This window comes from Rhopilema esculentum, chromosome 5 (genome assembly GCF_057945365.1).
Source record: "Rhopilema esculentum isolate cy_ngs chromosome 5, ASM5794536v1, whole genome shotgun sequence".
Lineage (NCBI taxonomy): Eukaryota > Metazoa > Cnidaria > Scyphozoa > Rhizostomeae > Rhizostomatidae > Rhopilema > Rhopilema esculentum.
In genome coordinates, this window is record NC_142819.1 from 1,317,931 (window position 1) to 1,339,682 (window position 21,752).

A 21,752-nucleotide genomic window follows, 5' to 3' on the forward strand; every position below is an offset into this window, starting at 1 on the left:
TTGTCTGGTCTGACCAGAAACAAAAAATACCGTTCGACTGTCTGCGAATTTCTACGCACGGATTCACTGTTGATTTGTAGGTTTTTAGCGTAAGAAACAACGCCTAATTTAAATTTTCAAAGCATTATAATGATATTCGTACTGATAAGTGCCAATTTTCAAGCTATTCTCTTACTGCTTGCGAGTGTTTTCTAGCAACAGTGCTTCGAACCATGATTCCCTTGATGTTTGTATTCACTCCAGCAACTTTCGGATTTTAGCAAAAGATTTTGTTTGCTACTCTCACAACCAAGCCAAAATGCATTAGCCTCACTTGAAATAGATTTCTGAAGTAGCTTTTCACCACTTTTAATGGGCTAAATCGTTAAACGCTTTGCCTTAATTACTTAAAGCATTAAAAACAAAAATTCCTCTTCTCCAAAACATCTAACTTCTCCATTCACGTAGAAAATTATCACATTGCTTCAAAAGCTCTGTTTTGTTTATTTGACAACCTCGTGTTTTTGCCAATGTTAAGTCCAAGCTACACCAGTATTTTCATAACAAGTTTTCATTGCTATAATCAATAATTCATTGTCAAAATCTTTGAAGATGGCACGAAGTAGCGGAAACATAGCACAATATCTTGCCATATTTGCAATATTGCATCTTCAAGTTTTGCGAAACGAAATACTCAAAAACTGAGAATGTTGTTTTTAGTATTGACGAAATCTTCTGATGCGCAAATTAAATTACAAGTTGTTAATTAGCAGGAACTTGAAGTGGCTGGTTCCTCCTAATTGCCAACGATATATCCCACTCTAAATTACAGACACTGCAGACACTGATAATGACAATCCATGCACCATGACAAAAGTACAAGTTCTGTTAATTCAATGCCAATACCCGCCTTACGTATCAAAGTGCATCTTCATATTCCCCGAATACATTAACCGAAGTTACTATCTACACTGCAATCACGTCTGCAGACAAGATCATCGTCACAACAGTCCTCCTCCTTCGCAGAAGCTTGTATTTCAGTCACCTGCAATCGATATTGCATCAAGAGATCTAGGGTCGAATTCTTACGTTATGTTATCACAACATATTTGAAGAGAGAAGGGGCTGTCCGCTGTAATCTTTGTAGAAAAGAACTTATCGAAGGAGTGTTACTGGATAAAATCGTTGGATTTCAATTTTTGCTGTTTGTTTTTATCACGTGTGTTTGATCGGACGAGGAAAATCTAAAACACTGGCGGAAACCAATTAGGAAAGGTCAACAGGTCACAAAGATGGCTACCAGTCGACTTGGAGTGAAAACATTGCTAGCCTTTTGTAAGTGAATTAATATCATATTAAATGTGTTTCTTTCTGTTGATTATGCGGTTCTTACGTCAATGTAGTTTTTTATCGAATCAAGCGCTTGTAACTATTATAGAAAATATTTTGTTGCACGTAACTACATGGGATTTGTTGATGAAGAAATAGGCTCGTCAAGATTCCCCTCTTCCTTTTCAAGGCTTCGCAATATTTAAAATCGAATAGTTAAAGAATTACTTGGTGTTTCCATAAAACTATATCTTTTGACTTTTCTTTATTAGTGGGCAATGAAAAAACCAGAGAAAGCTTTGCCTTGATAACGAATGAACTGTTTTGTGATGTTCAAAGCAGTTGAAATTTCTGTATTTTTTAAAATTTTCTTACTGAATATATAACCAAATTGCACTTTTCAGCAACCAGGCCTTTATAAAAACTTGTTTTTCCATTTTGCGAAGAACTTCTGTGCATTTTCAAGCATTAATTTTTCTCAATTCTTCCTTAAGATATCAGCATTGAATAAAAACTGCTTCTTCCTTCGAAAATTTTTGGTGTGCTGTCGTTCGTAGCATCCGTTCGTAGCATCCGTTCGTAGTATCCAAGAAACTTTTTCATTTCGTAATATATCGATTGCATATTTTTGGAAACAATATCAAATTTCCTTCGTTTTGACACCAATTTCTCTAAGGAGGGGCTTCTGTCAATGACTGGCATTAGGCCATGCTCATTTGGATCCGGGTATTTTCGCTTGTGATTTATAAGAGAACAAAAAATGGCGGAAACAAAGAATAACATGTCACTCTAAGTAATGCTGCAAACTTAGGGAATATTTTGCTAGAGCGGCCTACATTCTACCATTTACGCTACCAATATTTGATTTTAGGTGAGTGTCAAATTGATAGGGGGCATGGGGTAAAAGCTTTGGGGCCTGAGCATGCAAATGGCCAAAAGCAAATTTGTACTGTTTTAGTATCGTTTTGAAAATTATTGGGGGCTGTTACTATGGTACGTTTGTTTAACAAGCTATTACATTTGTGAAAACTTTTATAAAACGGAAAAAAACCCCAAATACTTATCTCAAGAGGAATTGTTTATATTTAAGAACCAAGAAGCTTAAAACTATTTCGCTTAATTAGAATGAGACAAGGCTTAAAGATAAGAAACTTTTTAATAGACACTGCAACATCAATAATGTGCAATTATTGATGTTGTTACAAGAACATCACATATAAAGTCGAGATTCTGACTTGTTGCTATTGTTGCATTGGTTAGACTCCTATGTTTCCAGCATTTAGATTTGAAGTTTCCAAGATATATTTTTTTAATCGAATTCCTTTCTTGATGTGAGGTCGCTTTTTGTCGCACATACATTTTGCCTTTCTTTAACGTTGCCGTCTTTCAGTGTTTATAGGTGCTGTCTCAAGTCACACGATCTTAGAGGAATACCACTGCAAAGATAGCGAAGTCGAGTATGGAATGTCACTCAAAGGGGGCAAGAAAGCAGGAATATTCAGAAGTTTGGGAACAGTGAAAAATGTTCAGGCAAGTGGCCTAGCTAAAAACACGTAGCAGATTTCAAATTAGAAAAAGGGTATCTATTTGATTATTTTATGTGTGGATGATTTCTTTCATTTTCCTAATCAATTAAGACTTCAAGCATAATTTGGGTTCGTTCTTACTCGGTCATTGAAGGAGGACATAAACAAGTTAGAACTGTCATTAAAGGTTACGAATAAACAGGCTAGCAACAACAAAAAAGCGCATGTATCGAACTTTGGCCTAGCTCTTCTTGTGACAGTTGAGTTTTTAAACAAGCACAGTAGACGATTCTTTGTGCCACTGTTCCAAATCAAATGAAGCTTTTTATGTATGTTTGCTTATTCTTCCAGGAATGTATATACAAATGCTGCAAGCAAGAGTATTGCGATGTCGCCATGTTAGAAGGACAAGGTAAAAACTGCATTGGTGTTCGGTGTGCCAATGAGAGTTCGTGTGAAACAGTGCCGCAAATGTATGGCGAGTATGAAGACCTCCAAATCGCCCATGTCTCTGGAAGAGGATTGAAAAACATCCAAGTAGGTAAGAAAATTCAGTCACTAATGGATCTTTAGCATTTCTTTTTGGTGACATTCCATTTGCTCATTTTGTAAATGGTTAAACAATTGTTAATTCATTGAGAGAGCCAAAACAAGTCATGGGCCTAAGAAAACGTGGTAGAGTATTCCAATGAATAGCAACATTAGAATTCCAATGGATTACTTTTAAATAAATCTTGCTGACATTGACGTCTACTTGAATGCTCAGAACTGTTGTCTAGAAAGCACAACCAATAGTATCTTTGAATAAAAGTAGGAGTGTGGTTTGAATACTTGTTGTTTGATTATTCTGTTGAACCCATTTATGAAGTGGGTAGCTTAAAGATAGCAAAGAAAAGCGGAAACAAAGCATACTAAAGTACTTTTCGTCCGATACCCCTCAGAGTGTAAACGTTTGATAATGACAAAAAGTAAGCAGACATTTTGTACCCATGTGTCGATTGAAAGTAACGCGAGAGGAAAAATGGAGTATTTGACTTGTCCCTTGCTTTTGACCAGTCAGCGATCATTCACCTCTAAAATATTTAAATAGTTAGAGACAGAAATTAAACTATTTTTGGCTACATCAAATAAGAGATCCTGATTTGTATCCAAGTGCTAGTGACATCGACTGTTCTCTCAAGTGGCTTCAAAATTGTTTACATTTGCAGAAGTCTGCTTTAAAGGCAATCTGTCTCGTTGTGGATTGGTTAACGAGAACAATAGCTGGAACAATAGCCTTAACACAATTCCAGCGCTCCGCCATATTTTTTACAATGCGATGAATTAAAGGGGGACTTGAAACAATAAAAAATCCCTTTGTTCTTTTAATCAATCAATGTCGTGACAGATTGCCTTTAATACTAAGTGACGTCCTTGCAGATAATAAAACGCGGACGTTGAAGACAGACAGTATCGAAGACAAATGCCCACATAATGAGATAATGTATAACATGAAACTTGCTGGTGGCCTAAAAGCTGGAAGATTTACTGATATTGGAAGAGTCAAAGGAATCAATACTTGCATCAAATACTGTTGTGATTCCAAGGTTGACTGCGATCTAGCTTTTATGCTTGGAAAAAGGTATGTTGACATAGATCAAAAGTTGCAAAGAACAAGTTAAAAAAAATTCATAAGGAGGATTTTATGATTAAGATTAATGGTCTGATGCAAAATCAACTTTTACATTATTCAAGGGTTCCACTTAACCATCTGCAATATTAAGCCTTTTCATTATTTTTTCGAAAATCAAAATGATTTGAATCCTCAGCGTCGTGCTATCCGTAGCTTCAATCCTTCTGTTTTCGACATGAGAATTGACGTATTTGGACTTTAGTTTAAGCCTTCTGACTGAGTTACGCAAACCCTTAATTGTGCTCTCTATGTAAGACCCTTAATTTATGAGGTGACTTTCATTCAATAGGGTTACTTTTTAGTATTGCCTCTTTTTGAGAAGGCGGCCTAGACCCTCATTGCCCGAAAAAAGATAGACGAACTAACTACATGCAGTATTAAAAATTCGTTATGCAATAGTTAAATATCAGCATAGTATCCAATCATCATCATGACCGTAGCCCTTGTGGAGGCCGTAGGTGCACCTATTTATGGACATCCGTCCTCCATCTCACTCTGTCCTCAGCTCCTCTTAATGCCTCAATGCCTAGCATCAAATATAAGCATATAATTCAATTGGTGTAAGGATGGCTCAGCGGTTAGGGTCGCGGACTACAGAGCCAATGGTCCTAGATTCGAGTACTTGACATGACATACTTTCACTTAGAGCGAGAGGAGTTGCCAGCTCTCTGTAATTCCAGGCATAGGAATCACGGGGTGTGACCACTTCGAGAGGAAGGACCATGACACTGCTCGATAAGCATAGCTTCTCAGTGTCCTCAAAACTACCTTCGGAAGCTAGGTAGATACAAATGAAAAATAGGAAAGGCAATTGCAAAGTATCTGTTTCTATCAACTTAGCATTATTTTTTTAATATTCTCTTTCTTTATTTTGAAACAGATGTTTCCTTGTTAAATGCTACACCGAAGAAAAATGTCAAACCTTGCCTGCTACGGGAGCAGACTACAAATTCAAGCAAAGAATGGCATATGTTTCGCCGTGGCTTTTTGGCAAAAAGAAAAAGATTGGTAAGTGGAGCACCGTCATTTTCAACGTACACTCCATATCCCATTACTGTAGTATTTGGCTTTTGAATACCAAAAAGCATTTAGCAAAGATGCTCTCGTCTGATAATACTGAGACTGTCACCTTTTGCTTAACATTCTCTGCCTAGAGACACTGTTCGGTACATTATTGCTTCATTTCTGCCCTTAATAATCAGCCATTTTAACTAGAAAAGTAAGGCTTTGCGGTGCTGTAGTAACTTTCAAGGGTTTTTAGATTATATGAACTCATACAAGAGGACTCAGAAACTGACTATCCCCAAGGCAAATGATTTTATCACATTTTGACTTCCCAACCGCCTGCGTTTTATTCTGTATTCGGTCGTAGAATTTTTTTCAGATTTGTGTTTGACGTTGGAATCTATAAGCTTTACTCACAAAAAAAACACTCCTGACCGTCTGAAACCTTTTTTCAGAATATGACTAGATTATTCAGTTATTAAACTTATGGCAGCTTTGATTTTTATTCACTTAGCCTTCTTCTTGGGGCCCAATATATTTATCAGACCGAGGAGAAACCAGATGCCCCAGTTTATGAAACTTGTTTTCAAGTAAAAGAAGCATGATTATCAAATTGATTTATTTTAATAGTGAAAGTGCCATCATCTCTGTTTTCTCATCACGTCGAGTGCATCCAGTCCAAGCTTTACACTGGTTCCCGGTTGGCCAAAGGCGGCGATGCAGGGGATTATAAGGATGTTGGCAAGGTAGGGAAGTCACATATCTGCACAAGGCTTTGCTGCGAAAACCCGGACTGTGATGTTGCCTACATGTTTGGGCGAAACTGTTTCCTGGTAAAGTGTTACAGTGAAGAGAGCTGCCGAGTGGTACCTGATGAAGAATTACAGTACACAGGACAGGGCGAGAGAAGGGACATTCAATTCGACAAACAAGTGCAGTACATCATTAAACGAAAATTTGGAGTGAAGTTGCGACCAGGTTCAGATTTTTTAATCACTGAAATATTCCAAAACGATGTTTCTATAAATCTACCCTTCTTTATTGTATCAGTAGATGGAAATCTTATCCTGCTATTAATTCACAAACATGCTAAAGTGGATGTTTTTGTTGGATTTCTGAATTAAAGGGCTTGCACGTTTCCCATTCAATTGAAATATTTTGCATTCACTGATAGCTTTTATAATTTTTATTTGTTAATGGAGCCATGACATCAATTCACAATTTACACTTTTAGAAACTAATAATTTGTTATTATCAACAACATATGAAAATGCTCTGAATTTTCAAAATTGCACTCCGAAGTCAAATATACAAAAAAAATGCAGGCAAGGAATTTAATTTGGTTGCTATAATTTTTTCGCTCTACCTTGAAGTCATCCCATGCCATTAGTAGTTAGTTGAATATTTTTATAAGCTTTCGATGTTTCTTTAGCAACATTTATTAAAAGCATAAGTGAAGTGATAAATTAATCTCAGTGTGTCATACAAGGATCTGCTTTTGGGACATTTCTTTTTAACTTTTATGACGTTTGCTTGCAGACGGCACTGTAATTCATCCCGATAAAAAATGCACAGTGGATGGTGAGATCCGAAATAAGACGGTTCTAGCTCGAGGTATGCTATCTGGGACGGTCAAATTACAGAAAGGTCTTACGGATATGACTAAGTGCATTGATAAGTGCTGCGAAGAGAAACGTTGTCATGTAGCACTGATGCTCGGAAAACTGTGTTATTCCATGGAATGTGCAAACGAAAATGCTTGTCAACCGAAAGAAGCGCCAAAAAGCATCATCGAAAAGAGCCCAACGATTGCTTACGTCAAAAGGGGAGAAATATCAATGGGTAATGAATGGCATTTTTAGTTTACCTTTCTCTCTCAAGTGTTTTTTCTTAGAAAATGTAAGGTTTGATGTTAGTTACTTTTACACTTAACAGAAATATTGCTTACATTCACCCCAAATTGCTACGAATAAGATGTATTCACAAATTTAGGGTTAAATGAATTTGACTCAAATCACACCAAATTTGCAATCTCTTGTTGTTTGCGGAATATCAACTTTTTAATTTATTTTAACTTTTGAATTATTACGACCCTTGATATCAAGTTTCGTTATTTCCAAAGCTCTGTGTTTGTGTTAGGTTTTCCTCTTTGACTTTAGCTGTGTATTACCTAACGAGTTGACCATTTTTATCGTTTCTTCATTAAGAGTAAAACAAAAACATTTCTTTCAGCACCAAAATCTCAAGGCATCTCAATAGCCAAGTTTGCCTCCATGGACCAAGCTGGAACTTATATTGTCCAGAAAGGAAACTAACGAATGATCGATTGATTAATCACCGGTTCGCATCTTCACCGTATGCAAATTTACCACTGCAGCAGTGTATTTATGATATTTTGGTTTTGCAAAAAAGTGACAGACTTGACAAAAATTCTTTACACTGTGAAGAAATACCTTTAAATGCAATATTTTCTTCGGAAGAGTAGATACTGATAATCAAACAACACAATCATATAATGTGGTATAAATATTATCCAACAATAAATGAATTTTTAAATATTAACACCGTAAATCTCTGTTGTATAGTAGACATAAAATATTAACGAGCTTGTATGACATTAGAAGTGGTTAAAATATTTTACTAACTAAAACATTTTATGTCAGCAAATGATTATTGCTGTTATTTACGTTTATCGCCATTGTTGTCTAATCTTTGTTTGTATATCATATAAATCTTGTTTCAAAAGTATGCTTCTATACCTAAACATCCTAAATGTACTAATGTATTCAAAATAAATTCATGATTAAAATATATGCATTTCTGCATGTTAAATTAAATAACAGGAAATGAAAAACTTGTATTTGATACATAACTGCTATTTATTCTACTACAGTTGAATCATATGTTATCAATATTATATGTCATTAAATATTTGCGACCCAACTAACGCTTAGTTGATGATAATGAGAATATGGTATCAATAGTACTTTGTATCAACGTGCTATATTTCCAAGAGAAAGACGATAACAATGATGTCTTATTAGACATCAAAGAAAAATATGTAATAAAAACCAGTATTTCTCCTATTTCTATTTATACCACTAAATACACTGTATCTTAAAATCTGTAACATTAATAGTTGTATTTAGAAAAGGAAATATGCAAAAGTCCAAATGCCTCTTGATATATGTATTTTTGATAAACGTATAAATGCAATCTATCTGTCACCAATTTCTTTTGTCTCATAAACTGAAAAACAAAATGTGTAGCTAATTCAACTTTTTAAGAGATTTTTTTAAAGTGAATTGAATAAACCCTACTAAAAATACTAGCCTCTCATCAGAAGAAATCTTACGAAATGCAGTAAATAGATTTAAATTTCCATAACAAATCCTATAAAATTGATATTTTAAACAAAGCATTTTTTGTAATAATGTTCGAAATTTGGAAAAATCTGCTCACAAAAGCAGACTGGATGCAGAAACTTTGTTTGAAAATGTTTATATGATTTTTTATATTTTTGTATTTAATGACGTTCTTAGGACCTTGATAGAAAACAATGACATTTCTCAATGAACAAAGGCTTCTAGCTTGTAAGGTTTCAAAGATTAAAAGGATGATACACCTTGCAAGACCCAATCTTAATAATGACCAAAACCTTTAGTTTCTACTCATTAGATTGTTTTTATTAGTAGTATTTGTTTCGTTCTACGTCAAGGCAAAGAAATACATTTTGACAAAGGCATTACAAGATTCAGTAGTTTTCTTTGGCTACAAACACAACTGGCTATAATCGTTTCCAAACATCTTTTTCTAGTTTAAGTGCAAGATTGGCCATGAAAGATGAATTCTTATTCACAGCCATCTTCTAGAAAGTTTTGATTTTTGTTTCGGAATAATTCAATATTTTAAGATAAATCTCTTTTAAAAATATTTGTATGCTTTCCAAGACATGAAAGAACACGACTGACACGACTTATCAATTTTTTGTATCAATTTAACTTCATTTTTTTAAACCTTTATCTTGGTTCACTGATAATTTAGGTAACTCTATACTCGTGAAGTCTTCTTTTACACTTAAAGTTGTTGTTTTTGTTTGTTGAGGGATTATCTTGTTTGTTTACACTGCTGGATAAATTGGACTTTGAGTGTCATACTACTGTGCCATTTGATGATACACTCGATTTATCTTTAGAAACTTGTTCGTTTGGCAAATGCATACAATTAAAATTATACCGCCATCTGCAGGTCTCAGAACAGCGGCTCTGTAGTCTGGGTCCATTACCCTTCCTCTCCCTTGCTGCATATCTCCTAATCAATGATTCATTTGTTAAGTTATCATGTCCAAAGAATAATGGGAAAAGAGATTTGCCTAGATTTCATTATATGGTATCCATATATTATAAAACACCTTTATGATAAAGCCATACAGTTGCCTGATGATCGCATTAAGCACAAAACTCAGAGTTGCAACTCAAAATGTCATGTTCCAAACACTTAAGTATGATAAGCTTAACAAAATTGCAACATAAACACAACATGAATCTCTCAGCCCATCCTTTCTAGGTCTACAGAATTAATTCGAAATGCCTTTGCAGTCTTGTTGGTGAGTATCATTTGCCATTCTTTTCCACTATTTTCCTGCTCTCAGTCACTAAAACAGTAAAATTAATCAAGTTGGATATTGTTCAAAAACTCATAGAACTTCGCATAAGTTGAATCCGTCTGCATTAGATTCGTATTTGGTGTCATTCCACTTATTTGACATTCGCCTAAAGAAACTTTGCATTTCTTACGAACCCATAAAACTGAATATGCATATAAGAGCCATTTTGACATTATATTTTTCTTTGAAATCAGATGCTTTTTCTGGTGATTTGGAAAAGATAATAGGTCATATCTGAAAGAAGCAAGCTTAAAAAGCATTTCTTTTGATTGTTTTTAGATTTGTGGAGTTCTGTAAAATGCTTCGTGAAAGGCACCCTGCATGTCATGCCAGTTATGCTGCACTGGAGTCTTTGTTGAAAATCTTGTTTTTTATACTAAAAATATTGCTCTAGATTTGATTGTAAAAGATTTCATTTCCAGTTTATTTAAGCTTGAGAGACTTTGATTTGTAAGCAGCGGAAAGACCACAAAAGAGGAAGCCATTTTGCTGCAGCTAGTTGTTTCATTGAAAATCCAAAGTTTGTGATAGCCATAGAGATGGTGATAGCTGAGTGCGAGTTTGCAGTTTCAAATATCAAAAAACGAATGTCTATCACTTTGATGCTCGTGGTGCAAGAGAACATGTGAGCCTAACCTCTAGATACTGCCCTAAGCTTTTGCAGTCATTTAGGTATCATAGTCTGAGACAGGTCCGGTGAATAATCTTCCTTTCCGCAAGTCAGGCATTACTTGGGAAATAGATTCTTAATCTGGAATTTCTGTAAATATTTTTCTGATTTGCAAAGTTTAAACGCAGGGTTAATCACCAATTTACCCAGGTCACGGTTACCTGCAGCTTTTTGCATGTGGCAACTTCCCAAAACCACCTAGCCCAATAAGCAACCTATTAGTCACGTGACTTTCCATTGTCTTGCCTCTCCGTTGATGAATTCTGGTTTATTGACGTAATATTGCGAATGTTACAGCGTATGGCAAATTATCTATTTTCAGTGGCGGCCGTCCAGTTTTTTGGTAACCTTTTGGTTTTATACCAATACCATGATTTGATATAAAGGGAAAGAAATCGGAAATACTGGCCTAACGAAATTGAGTAGCGTTAACGAATAAACATGATGGATAAACTTGGAAGGAATTCTTAACAGCTGATGGAATAGAGGACCTTTTGACACAGTATATACTACGCTTGACACGGTTTTAAGATGGCAGCAGACTTGCCTAAGTGCTACTTCATCATTTCGCTCATTTGGAGCTTAGGATTAATACTAGGTGAGATTTTCTTCTTTTGCCTTTGTTCTTGATCTTTTATCTTTTAAAACAATGCTCGATGCTGGTGTTATGGATACCCAAATATTATGGCTCATCAAAAATAAGAACAGAATAAAATTTTCTCAGTTTCTGACTTAAAAGAAAAATCAAATTTGTTTGTATATTCAAGGAAAAATTATGAAGAATTTCAACTTACATTCCCTAGAATATTCCTGTGATTATCAAAAAATCTATTAAAGAATTTGATAAGTAATGAAAGTTTTTGCAATATTGAAGAAAATTGCAATATTTTCCAGAGAAACTTGTGCAGTTAGACTGTTGTCATAGGCCACAAGAACTCTGCTTTGAGGCTTAGGCCATTGCCTACCTGCATAAATTTCTGCGTTATCATGCATCTATATATTTCCAAGACTTTCCCTGCCCTTTTAATTATTATGATATTTTCTTTGTTTTCAAGAACTCGAAATATTTCAGGTTTGCAACTGTTGAAACACGTGAAGACTTTTTGTGATCCTTTTTTTAAACATATGACATATTGTGATTCTTTAATGGCCTTGTAAGGTGTGAAAGGTATCGATCCTTGCAAAGCCCTATTGCTAAGGGCTACGTAATTTTCCCGTAAATAGTCCAGTCGTCGAAGGCAAAGGAGGACCCTTGGCTATGCAGATGGACTCCCGTACAGAAAAACACAAAATTTCGAGAAGGACTCGGGGCAGGAACATTCCACCATCTTGGATATACACCAAATATGGAAACTTGCGTTGATCTTTGTTGCAAGATGCCCCTCTGTGGAGTTGCCTTCAAAAGCAAAGACCGTTGCTATGGCATCGAATGTGTCAGTGATGATAGTTGTGAGACAGTAACAACTGAACCTGGGGACACTGCTGTTGAAATATCGCATGTCAGAGCGGGAAAGAGGCCGGGTGAGGATCGAGGTTTTTCGTACCACGCTCCCAACTGGTCAGTGGCCTATTTCGAATGATCTGACCCATCGTCAAAATTCTAGATCACTCTTGGGAAAACGCGAGGAAAAACCCGGGATTCGCAGCATTTCTGCTTGTTTTTGTTGATACCAAACTTTAAATAGATAAGAAATTATGTAAATAGGTAGAGAAAGAGAATGCACTGCGGGCACGAAATTGTTTTAGTTTTTAATATGAGAGCATAATAAGATTTCAAACTGGTATTATTGACTACGAGCTTTGCTCAAATATGCATACAGTTTAGATCCTTGATACGCCACTGACCAGAATCAGACAGTATAGTTGACAGTGTAAATACAAGTATGACTAAACTTCGACTTGACTACTTTATCAAACGAGTGCTCCATTCTAAAAAAATTAGGCCAAGTTTCAAGAAGTGAACATTATCTTTGAAAAAATTAACGTTGATAGACTTTTTAATATTTAAAAAATTTCGTTTAAACATCAAATAAGACTTTTCCTTGACATACTTGATTCTTTTTCAGAAGTTGAAATTAGATTATTTCCTCAGGCCTTTCTTAAATTGTTAACTATGTCACAACATGCATCTTCACCAATTATCTTGAACATCTGAAATTACACGTATGTTTGTACGTCCCATGGACTCTTTTGCTGAGCGCAGCTTGGCTTCATTGCGAGACTTCCTACACCGGCTTCAATAACGAAAGATCTGCACAAACCAAATCTGTCGATTATGTCTAAAGATGTTGTGTTTGAGTGTGCAAAACTCAACGAAACGACTTTTTTCGAACTGACTAATCATGGAGGCCATCCACCATAATATGTAATTAGTTTTACTAAATTGAAGTTAAACTGAAGTCTGGCCAAAAGCACGTATCTAGAAATAATATCGACCTAACATTGCTTTCTTTTTTTCAGGTCATCAATTTCTTGGAAAATCGTCTCTTTAGCTGCAAAACCAATGCAGTTGTTTTCAAAGTGGACTAAAACATGTTGATATATGTAAATACGAAAAAACTTTAGAAAAACAAGGAGACGTCAATAATTTTATTTTCCTCGTAGCTAATGCAACTGACATGAACATGGCGGGCCAATGTCGACCGAGTCCAATTTATAAAGAGGTTACACTAAAAGGAGGCATCCATGCAGGCACATACAAAGATGTTGGCGGTGTATCCACAATGGAGGAATGTCAAAAGAAATGTTGTGAATTTCCCGCTTGCGACCTCGCATTCACTTTAGCTTCTAGTTGCTATCTGGTCGGTTGTGCAGATCATAAAAGTTGTGAACTGCAACCTGCAAAGAAATCGAGCTTTCATCCAAGTGTTTCCTACGTCACAAGATGGAACAGCGAAGGCGTAAAACACACAGGTAGGCTAGGCTCGCCTTTCCGAAAGTATATCTGCATATTTCTGCAGACAAAAGTCTCTCATCAAACATGCGTACGGTCATCTACATTCTTTCTCGATTCTCTCTACAGCTTTGGTCAAAAGAAAACCTAAAAGAAAAAGAATTGTTATGCGTTTATCGATTTATGTTTTTCTGACTAAAATAATAATCCCCAAGTAAAAAACAGCCTGTTGATTGAATATATTTAAAGTCAGGTTTTATTAGTTATACTTATTAAGTGACTGTAGGCAGAAACAGCTTTGCGATGACAAGACATAAGCCAAAATAAATGAAAAAAATGAATTTATCAGAATTATTTATAAAGCAAAAATTCCTGGAAGCCTTAAATCGTCACTGGCTCAGTTGCAATGTTCTAATGCCTGTCTTGTTTGGCTTGAAAGTCGCCATTTTTTGAAGCTCCTTTTCAATGGTTTAATTGCTCAGTTATCGATGACGTTTGATTTATTCCTTTCAGTTCAACTTCAAGAAAAAAGTTCTGTTAAGCATACCTGTCCTCCAATGAAAGCCTTAGATAAAGTGACACTAAAAGGTGGACTCCAAGTTGGTGATTTCACCGATGTCGGAAAAGTGAATGACTTAGAGCAATGCTACAATATCTGTTGTCAGCAAGAAAACTGTGATCTAGCTTTTATGCTTGCACAAAACTGCTTCAGTGTCCAGTGTAAAGACAAGAAACTCTGCACAACTGTTCCTGCCCAACCTTCGATATTCAATCCGCAAATTGCTTACGTCACGTCTCGAGATAAGGGGCCTGAGACGAGCCCAGCACCAGCCTCAGAGAAAGGTAAGTTTGCACTTTATTCCCAAAGCTCTCTGTTTTTTATCACTTGAACCTTCAGTTAAATTAAACTCAACGATATAATCCAAGCTACTTTATGGGACAGTTAGAACTTTTCAAAGCTTTAAGGTGAAGCACCACAAGCATTTGCTACAAATCCCATAATTCTTTTAGCTCTTAGAGAACAATGAAAGGACGCAGAAGGCTTCTCTAATTCGAGACAATGCCTTGGTCTTATTATTCTTTATATGTCCTTTCTTCATACCGAATAAGAGGAAATTAGAAAAATGTTTGTTATATTGAGACGTGTCAGTGTTATTCCATATGATGCATCATGCTTCGCTCTTTGCTTTAGCAAATACACTGAAAAAAGGACAAGCCCCGAGTGAATGTCCAAAAACCAAAGTTATAAATAATGTGACGCTAAAAGGTGGCGTTGACGCTGGCGAGTTTCATGACAATGGTCAGGTTGATGACATGGACAAATGCAGGCGAATATGTTGCGAAATGACCCAATGCCATTTGGCATTCATGCTTGGCAAGAACTGTTTCTCAGTTAAATGTCATGATGTTGACGCTTGTCGAGCACAGTCCGCGAAACCGTCAAATTTTCTACCCAAGGTATATGACTTTTTTTTTCATCTAACTTTCCTTTTTTATGAAGTTTGCTTTTAATAAATATTCAGCTTTCTTCCTTGCAAATATTTAATCAACTTTTTGGAGAGTATGGGTTGCGTATGGGCTTTTTACGCCATATTTTCCATCATATTTTTTACCCGACGTTGTTTTTGACTGCTGTGGTGTCTTTTTCCATATCCAGTACCTCGCAAAATATCTGCTTTAGATTGGCAAAGTTCAATTTTCATTCTTTACTTTACAATATTCTGATTTATGCCTTACATCATTTCTAATTTAACACTATTTACGTTTATAACATATGTTCCTTCTAGATATCTTATGTTCGAAAAGTTGGTTCAAATGAGCTGCTGAAACCCGAAAATAAGAAAAATAGTCTCAAATCCCAAATTGAATCTGTAAAAGGTTTGTAATTGGTCTTTAATCTCTCAAACATTGCTGAACACTTTATTTTTTATTTCTTTTGATAACCGTAGAATCATGATTAATGGCGAAGATCTAGTTTCGTTAGATTTATTTTGTCTTGCAGGCATTATTCCCTTTCTCGGATCGTCTAATACTCAATGTAGCTTTCATTTGGCTCATAATACGGCGATATCTTAATCCGTAGCAATTTTTGAGCAGAGCAACACATTATATATGTAGTGACAATTACCTTTCAAGATGAAAAATAGAAAATAAGGATCAGGATCATTTGATAATTATAATAATCTTACTTATTAATGATTAGAATGAGAAATTAAGGTTGAGACTGTATGAAACTGTATCAGCTTTGTTCAGCGAAGTCTTCTTGTGCATATTGGCAAATAAACAGAATTGAAGATAAATCTATGACATATTTTTTCTCTCTTTTCTAAATTCTGTTGATGTCCTTGTTTAGAGAAATTCAGAGAACAGCTTCGAAAGCCTGTTCAGATCGTCATTGGCAATCTGGGTGATGCCCCACCAAAGAATGCCACTCCAAAAAAACCCGCGACGGAAGTGAAAGAAGACATAACAACCAAGCTCGCGAAACTCGGGGAAGACAAGGGTGAAGAAGAGAAGGAGGGAAGCCTGCCAGGAGAAGCTCCCGCAGAATCAAGTGGCGACTGCAAGCCGGGCCCTATTGCACACAATGTTACTCTTAAAGGTGGTCGCAAAGCTGGAGAGTTTAAGGAAATAACTCACGTTAAGGATATGCAAGATTGCATTGCCAAGTGTTGCGAGGCTAAAGACAAAAAATGCAATCTCGCTTTCATGCTTTCAAAAACTTGCTATGCAGTAACGTGCAAAGTCAAAGAATTGTGTGCGACAATCCCTGCACCAGCAAGCTCGTTTCACCCACAGGTTGCCATGGTGAGGGAACCTATTCCTGCTTTTAGTGGACTGGCAAAGATAGGTAAGCACTGTTTGTGGTTATTTTTTTCGCCTGCTCCTATTGCTTATTATCCTTTGACATTGTTTGCTTTTACAAGAACCCTAATTTTACATAGACGAGGCATTAAACATGGCCGTACTTCTCCTGGTTAATAAAGTGCTCTACGCTGAAAGAATTAGTACTGGTTTAAATATTATTCTGTGTTCGTTATCGGTCTCAACTTTTTATTGTTTTGTTGCCTTTTTAAAGATAAATTGAATCAAATGCCACAACCTGAAGAGAAAACAAAAGATGATAAGAAAGAGAAGGTGCCAGATGAGAAGAAACCCGCAGAATCGGCGCAAAAACCCGCAGAAAAATCGGAAGAAAAAGCTGTTGATGCGTCTAAAGCAAAGCCTGTTAGCAAAGGCGAAAAGTCTTGTTCGAGCAAGCCTCCGGTGAAAGGAAAATCACTGAAAGGAGGCAAGAAGGCCGGAAAATTCAGATATTTTAAAAACATTAAAAATATAAACACTTGCATCTCAAAATGTTGTGCGTTGAATGCAAATTGTGATGTTGCGTACATGGAAGGGGGGAAATGTTATACAATATCATGCTTCAAAAAGGGATCGTGTATGGCAGTAGACAAGCAGCCGAATGACCAAGCCCCCGTCATTGCTTACATGGATCATTTTATAAATAAAGCCGAGGAAGGAAGTGATATTGAAAATGACCAAGGAATTGGTAAGACCATCATACAGATCTTTATAACTAAAGATGTAGATTCTTCTTATTGCCTAATCTTTTTTAACCAGAAATTGACAACAAAGCAAATACCACTGCTAGATGCAACAAAACCTGTCTTTCTGGAAAAGTTAAATCGATCTTTATCGGAATAGTTTCATTTGATTTTTTTCATCATGTCTGATGGATATCAATGTGAAATTGAAATTGAAGAAAGCAAAGGAAATGTTTATTATATGCAGTTATTTTGTCTCTGTTAAAACAGTATTGACATTTGCTGAAACCTTATCTTCTATTTAACTCAAATTCCAGAACTATCTGAAGAATCAAAGCCGATTGGTCAAAAACCTGCAGATAATGGTGCATGCAGCAACGTTGAAATCGCCCATAATGTGACTCTAAAAGGTGGAACGCGGGCTGGAGTTTTTAAAGAGGTTGGCAGAATGGTTGATATGAAGAAGTGTGTGTCATCATGTTGCGACAGGCCTGAATGTGATGTGGCCTATATGCTGAATGGACACTGCTTTGCGGTCCAATGCGCAGACGGCAGTTTATGCCAAGCCACTGCGGAGCCTGCCAAGGCTGGTGATACAGTTGCATTAGCCTATATGAACAAAGCCGCACTTGGAGAATACAAACGAGGTTCCTATTCACATCAAATTCATTTCCCTGCTAAAGTTTTACGTTCATTAAGCTGCTAGATATTTATCAGAAATGAACCTCAGTTATACTATGTGATAATACGTTAGAATTTCCTAGTGGAAATCTTAGCTGCTGAACTTAGAAATATGGTCTCAAAAAACCTTAATAGGTAGTCATTTTTCTTCTTCTGGTGTTGAAAAACAGCATAAATGAGTCACAGCAGGTTGCTACCAAATCGATGCCTGTCGAAAAGATACGACAAACTGTTTAAATGGGAAAGGCTTCTGTGAAATTTACATCGACTAAGGGATCCATAAAAACTTTCCGAGTTTCCAAAATGAATTAATAAATTTCTGTCTCACACCTTTAAGTTATTCAGTTTATCAATGATAATGAAAAACTTAAATTCTTCAAAGATGAATAAATTTTCATTCATTACACTTATTTTGCACGATATGAACAGAGTCATACATAAATCTAAAAAGTCCTTTCTCAGGAATTTCTATCGCAAACAATATTCTCACTATAAAAAATATTTCTTGAAATCTTTGATACGTTGCTTTATAACCTGTTTTGTATTGCGGCAGATTTCTTCGTTTTGTACATCATTGCTGGCTCATTGGCATTCGTTGCTATAACTGGTGGCCTCATTTGGATGGCGTTCGTTTTCACAAAGAGGTAAGTAAGCAAATGGAGCTAGTCATTTAGCCATTTAAGCTAATAAGACCCGTTGATATACGAGCTATTCAATTACTGACATATTCGTGTTGTTATTGAGAATTCGCTGTAGCAAATTTCATTCACCACTTAGTTTATAATCCACATTTGTAATTCAGAAATTTTTTACCTATAACATATGGAATGCCCCTGTATTTGTGTTTGCATGTAAATGTGAAATAAGATATTTCAGAGATTTAAGAAAAAGGAGACCTAATGACGATTGTACGATAATATACAAATCTGAAAGCTACAAGATCTAATATAGCAATGATGGAAGTCCCAGTTGAAAAGGTAAATACGACCTTGTCTCCATAATGGTCTCTCAAGAAACATCATAGGAAGAAAAGTTTTCACAGTGAAAAGAGAGACGATTGTTTTTGCGTCAAATGTTGAAAGCAATGTAGACTTCTAAAATATTTCACAGACAGCTCTGTTTGCAGCTTTTAGATTATAAATTATTTGCAGGCATTTGTCTATCATGAGGGATATCTAAAGAGCACCAACAGCTTTAAAAGCTAGTAATCTAGTATTTATCTGAAACAGGTGTTTTTAGACGAAAAACGCTTAAAAGATTCAGTTAAGAACACTCTCTACATGATGGCCTAAGTGCATCCTTCGCTCTAAGGTGCTGTGTTGCATTCATTGAGCAATTCACATTTATATTCAATTCCAAAGGACTGTCAAGCCTAAAGCACATCACTGTGATAATTGCGCTTTACATTCTCATACTGGCTGTATACATGTTAATGTTGATTGAATTCTACACTTGACTGTGTTTTTATCTAAATTTGATATCTTGTGTCGATAGGCAAAAATTAAAAAGTCATAAAGGAAGGCTCTTAGACGAAGAAGAAGAATCTGTCGATGACCTCGTTACCAGACGTAAGTAGATCAAAATAATAAGATGTTACGTCACTCTGCCGGCGTGAGCTGGGAGATTTATATTTTCCGATCATATTAAAGCCTTTATATTTTCGTGCACAAGAGTTCATATGTTATGGAATTATAATGTCTTGGCAATTTATTCGCGTAGATACAGGAGTTCTTGCTTCCAGTATTCGTAGCCATGGTTTTTATAAGGCGGCACCATCAGATATGTTCAAAATGGCTCGAGTATGCACGTGAAATTTCTGAATATGCATCGGTTATGGTTCATATTTAAGATAAAAATTTGCACTGCAGATGATGTTATATTTGCTTCATTTTAATGGCATTGTGGAAAAATCCTCAACTGCATAAGGTGCTTGCAAAAGCCACGTCAAAATATTCTACTTAAAAAACTGTCGCCAGGCAACATAAGATTCTACTTCGTTGCTTAATAGAATTCTATTTGTTGCATCATATCTTTGACAAAAAGTTATAAAGATCTTTGTTTGTGCTAATCAAATGTAGACTGACAACAAAGATAAAACTGCCGTCAGTGAATTTTGTTCCATTTTGCAATATTGCGAGTTGAATTTTCTAAAGAGCATGTACAGTTTCTTACGATAAATTTGAAGGGTCACCAAGCAGTGTGAATGTCTTAAAACGATATGTAAACAACTGCACTGCTGTGCTGGTCTACGTGTATAAAAAGTAAAAAACATTTTACGTAAAAGAAATTGGAAATAGATTAACAATTCTTAAATAAATAAATGGTCGTAAATAAATCATTGCACGGCTTCTAGTCGTGATGATTTCAGCTCTTTTAAAAACCCGTATCTGTACCTGAATTGTACATCTTTCTCAAATTGAAAATGTGACAAACAAACTAACATAAAGAATGTATTTTTTGTTTCACTCTGCTTACATGAACTTTAACCTCTTTTCTTGTTTTTTAGCCTCTCATACAAGGTATAGGACGCCCATGTCGAGGTACTGAGTAAAGAAACAAGAAACTGGTGAATAGTCACAAAGAAGGGTTTTTGAATCGTAAGATCAAGCACGTTAATCTAACAGCCGGGCTGATCCATTAAGCATTAAACTGTTGTAAATACGCACATTTTCTTTATGTAATATGCGAAGTTACTCAAACGATTTCTCAGCTTGCAAAACGCCAAAGCAGATCATAGATTTTTGTTTGAATTCTTTTAGTCCTATCGGCTGTTCAATGAATGTTCAATCACCGTATAACTTTTGTGGTTTTCTGTAACATCTTGCTTTTGTCTGAAATACGGCATTTGCATGGTATCGACAGTTTCAATACCAAGGTTTAGTCTTTAGTTGGTCAAACTCCAAGGCAGTTTTGTTATTTTTTAAAGTTGAGAAGCTGTATATAAAGGTGATGCCTTAGATAGCCTCGTTGTGAATTGACGCCTCTTTCGACGTAGGAGGCTCCCTTTATGAAGAAATGTTTATTGAAACGAAGAAAATAAATTTGGCAATGGAAGATAACCAACGTAATTTATTTAACCTTCGCAAACAGCTTTGTTCAAGTCACCGAGCCGTGGTGATACAGTACCCAGCTAGCAGAGATATTTTGACTCCATCTTCTTGATAGTCGCTTGATAGTTGATACTTGGTTCACGTGTTCTAGATTATGAAATTACATAAGATAACCGTTATGGTATCAAAAAACCACGCCTTCGGTGAAAAGTATTCTACACAGCTTTACTCCACAACAAAATAGCAAACGAGCCACAGCTAACCATAACTACACCTACTTTGATGAGTACCATACGTGTTCTTTCCCGCAAACCGGAATGGGTGGACCCATCCATTGAGAATCGGCCAAAGATATGCCCTCATCTCTCCCACAGTTCCTTAAAATTGACTGGACAAATGTAAGAGCAGTATACTCATAAATGCTAACGGCTCTATTCATAATAATTATAAGGATGCAACAGTTTGACTTAAACACATAATATTGAGAAAATAAGACTCATACTTTAACGAAATTGAGCCGTTTTGTCAACACCCCCCCCCCCCCCTACATTTTATGTGCTGGCTTTTGACTTGATCTATATTTTTGTGTTAAGGCTTAGAAAATAAATGTCGCTCTTATTGCTTTAATATCGTGTAATTATCTTTTTATAAGAAAATATCATATAAAGATTTGCGTTGTCTCTTTTTCTTTTTCTCTGCGTTTTCTTACAGCAGTGCTTATATGCATGCAATT

The 21,752-nt window shown here is 35.9% G+C and overlaps 2 protein-coding genes across 3 annotated transcripts; both read left to right on the plus strand.

Annotated features, from left to right (window-relative positions):
* Window positions 1–873: 873 nt before the first annotated feature.
* On the plus strand, window positions 874–9,314 carry LOC135690005 (uncharacterized). Its single transcript, XM_065207407.2, has 8 exons — window positions 874–1,314; window positions 2,699–2,838; window positions 3,186–3,375; window positions 4,254–4,455; window positions 5,387–5,514; window positions 6,142–6,489; window positions 7,051–7,353; window positions 7,744–9,314. Exons 1-8 carry the CDS (start codon window positions 1,272–1,274, stop codon window positions 7,824–7,826), a joined length of 1,437 nt encoding a protein of 478 aa, XP_065063479.1. The 5' UTR covers window positions 874–1,271; the 3' UTR covers window positions 7,827–9,314.
* A 1,232-nt stretch (window positions 9,315–10,546) lies between these two features.
* Window positions 10,547–21,710, plus strand: LOC135690004 (uncharacterized). Of its 2 annotated transcripts, XM_065207404.2 has the most exons (12): window positions 10,547–11,445; window positions 12,072–12,368; window positions 13,452–13,760; window positions 14,254–14,583; window positions 14,933–15,198; window positions 15,528–15,618; window positions 16,094–16,591; window positions 16,820–17,293; window positions 17,606–17,935; window positions 18,523–18,613; window positions 19,464–19,537; window positions 20,476–21,710. In XM_065207404.2, the coding sequence occupies exons 1-12, from the start codon at window positions 11,379–11,381 to the stop codon at window positions 20,514–20,516; spliced, it is 2,868 nt and encodes a 955-aa protein (XP_065063476.2). In that variant the 5' UTR covers window positions 10,547–11,378; the 3' UTR covers window positions 20,517–21,710. The 2 variants fall into 2 exon arrangements, with proteins under 2 accessions (XP_065063476.2, XP_065063477.2); XM_065207405.2 differs by lacking the exon at window positions 12,072–12,368 and having other exon boundaries at window positions 10,563–11,445; window positions 20,476–21,707.
* Window positions 21,711–21,752: the final 42 nt, after the last annotated feature.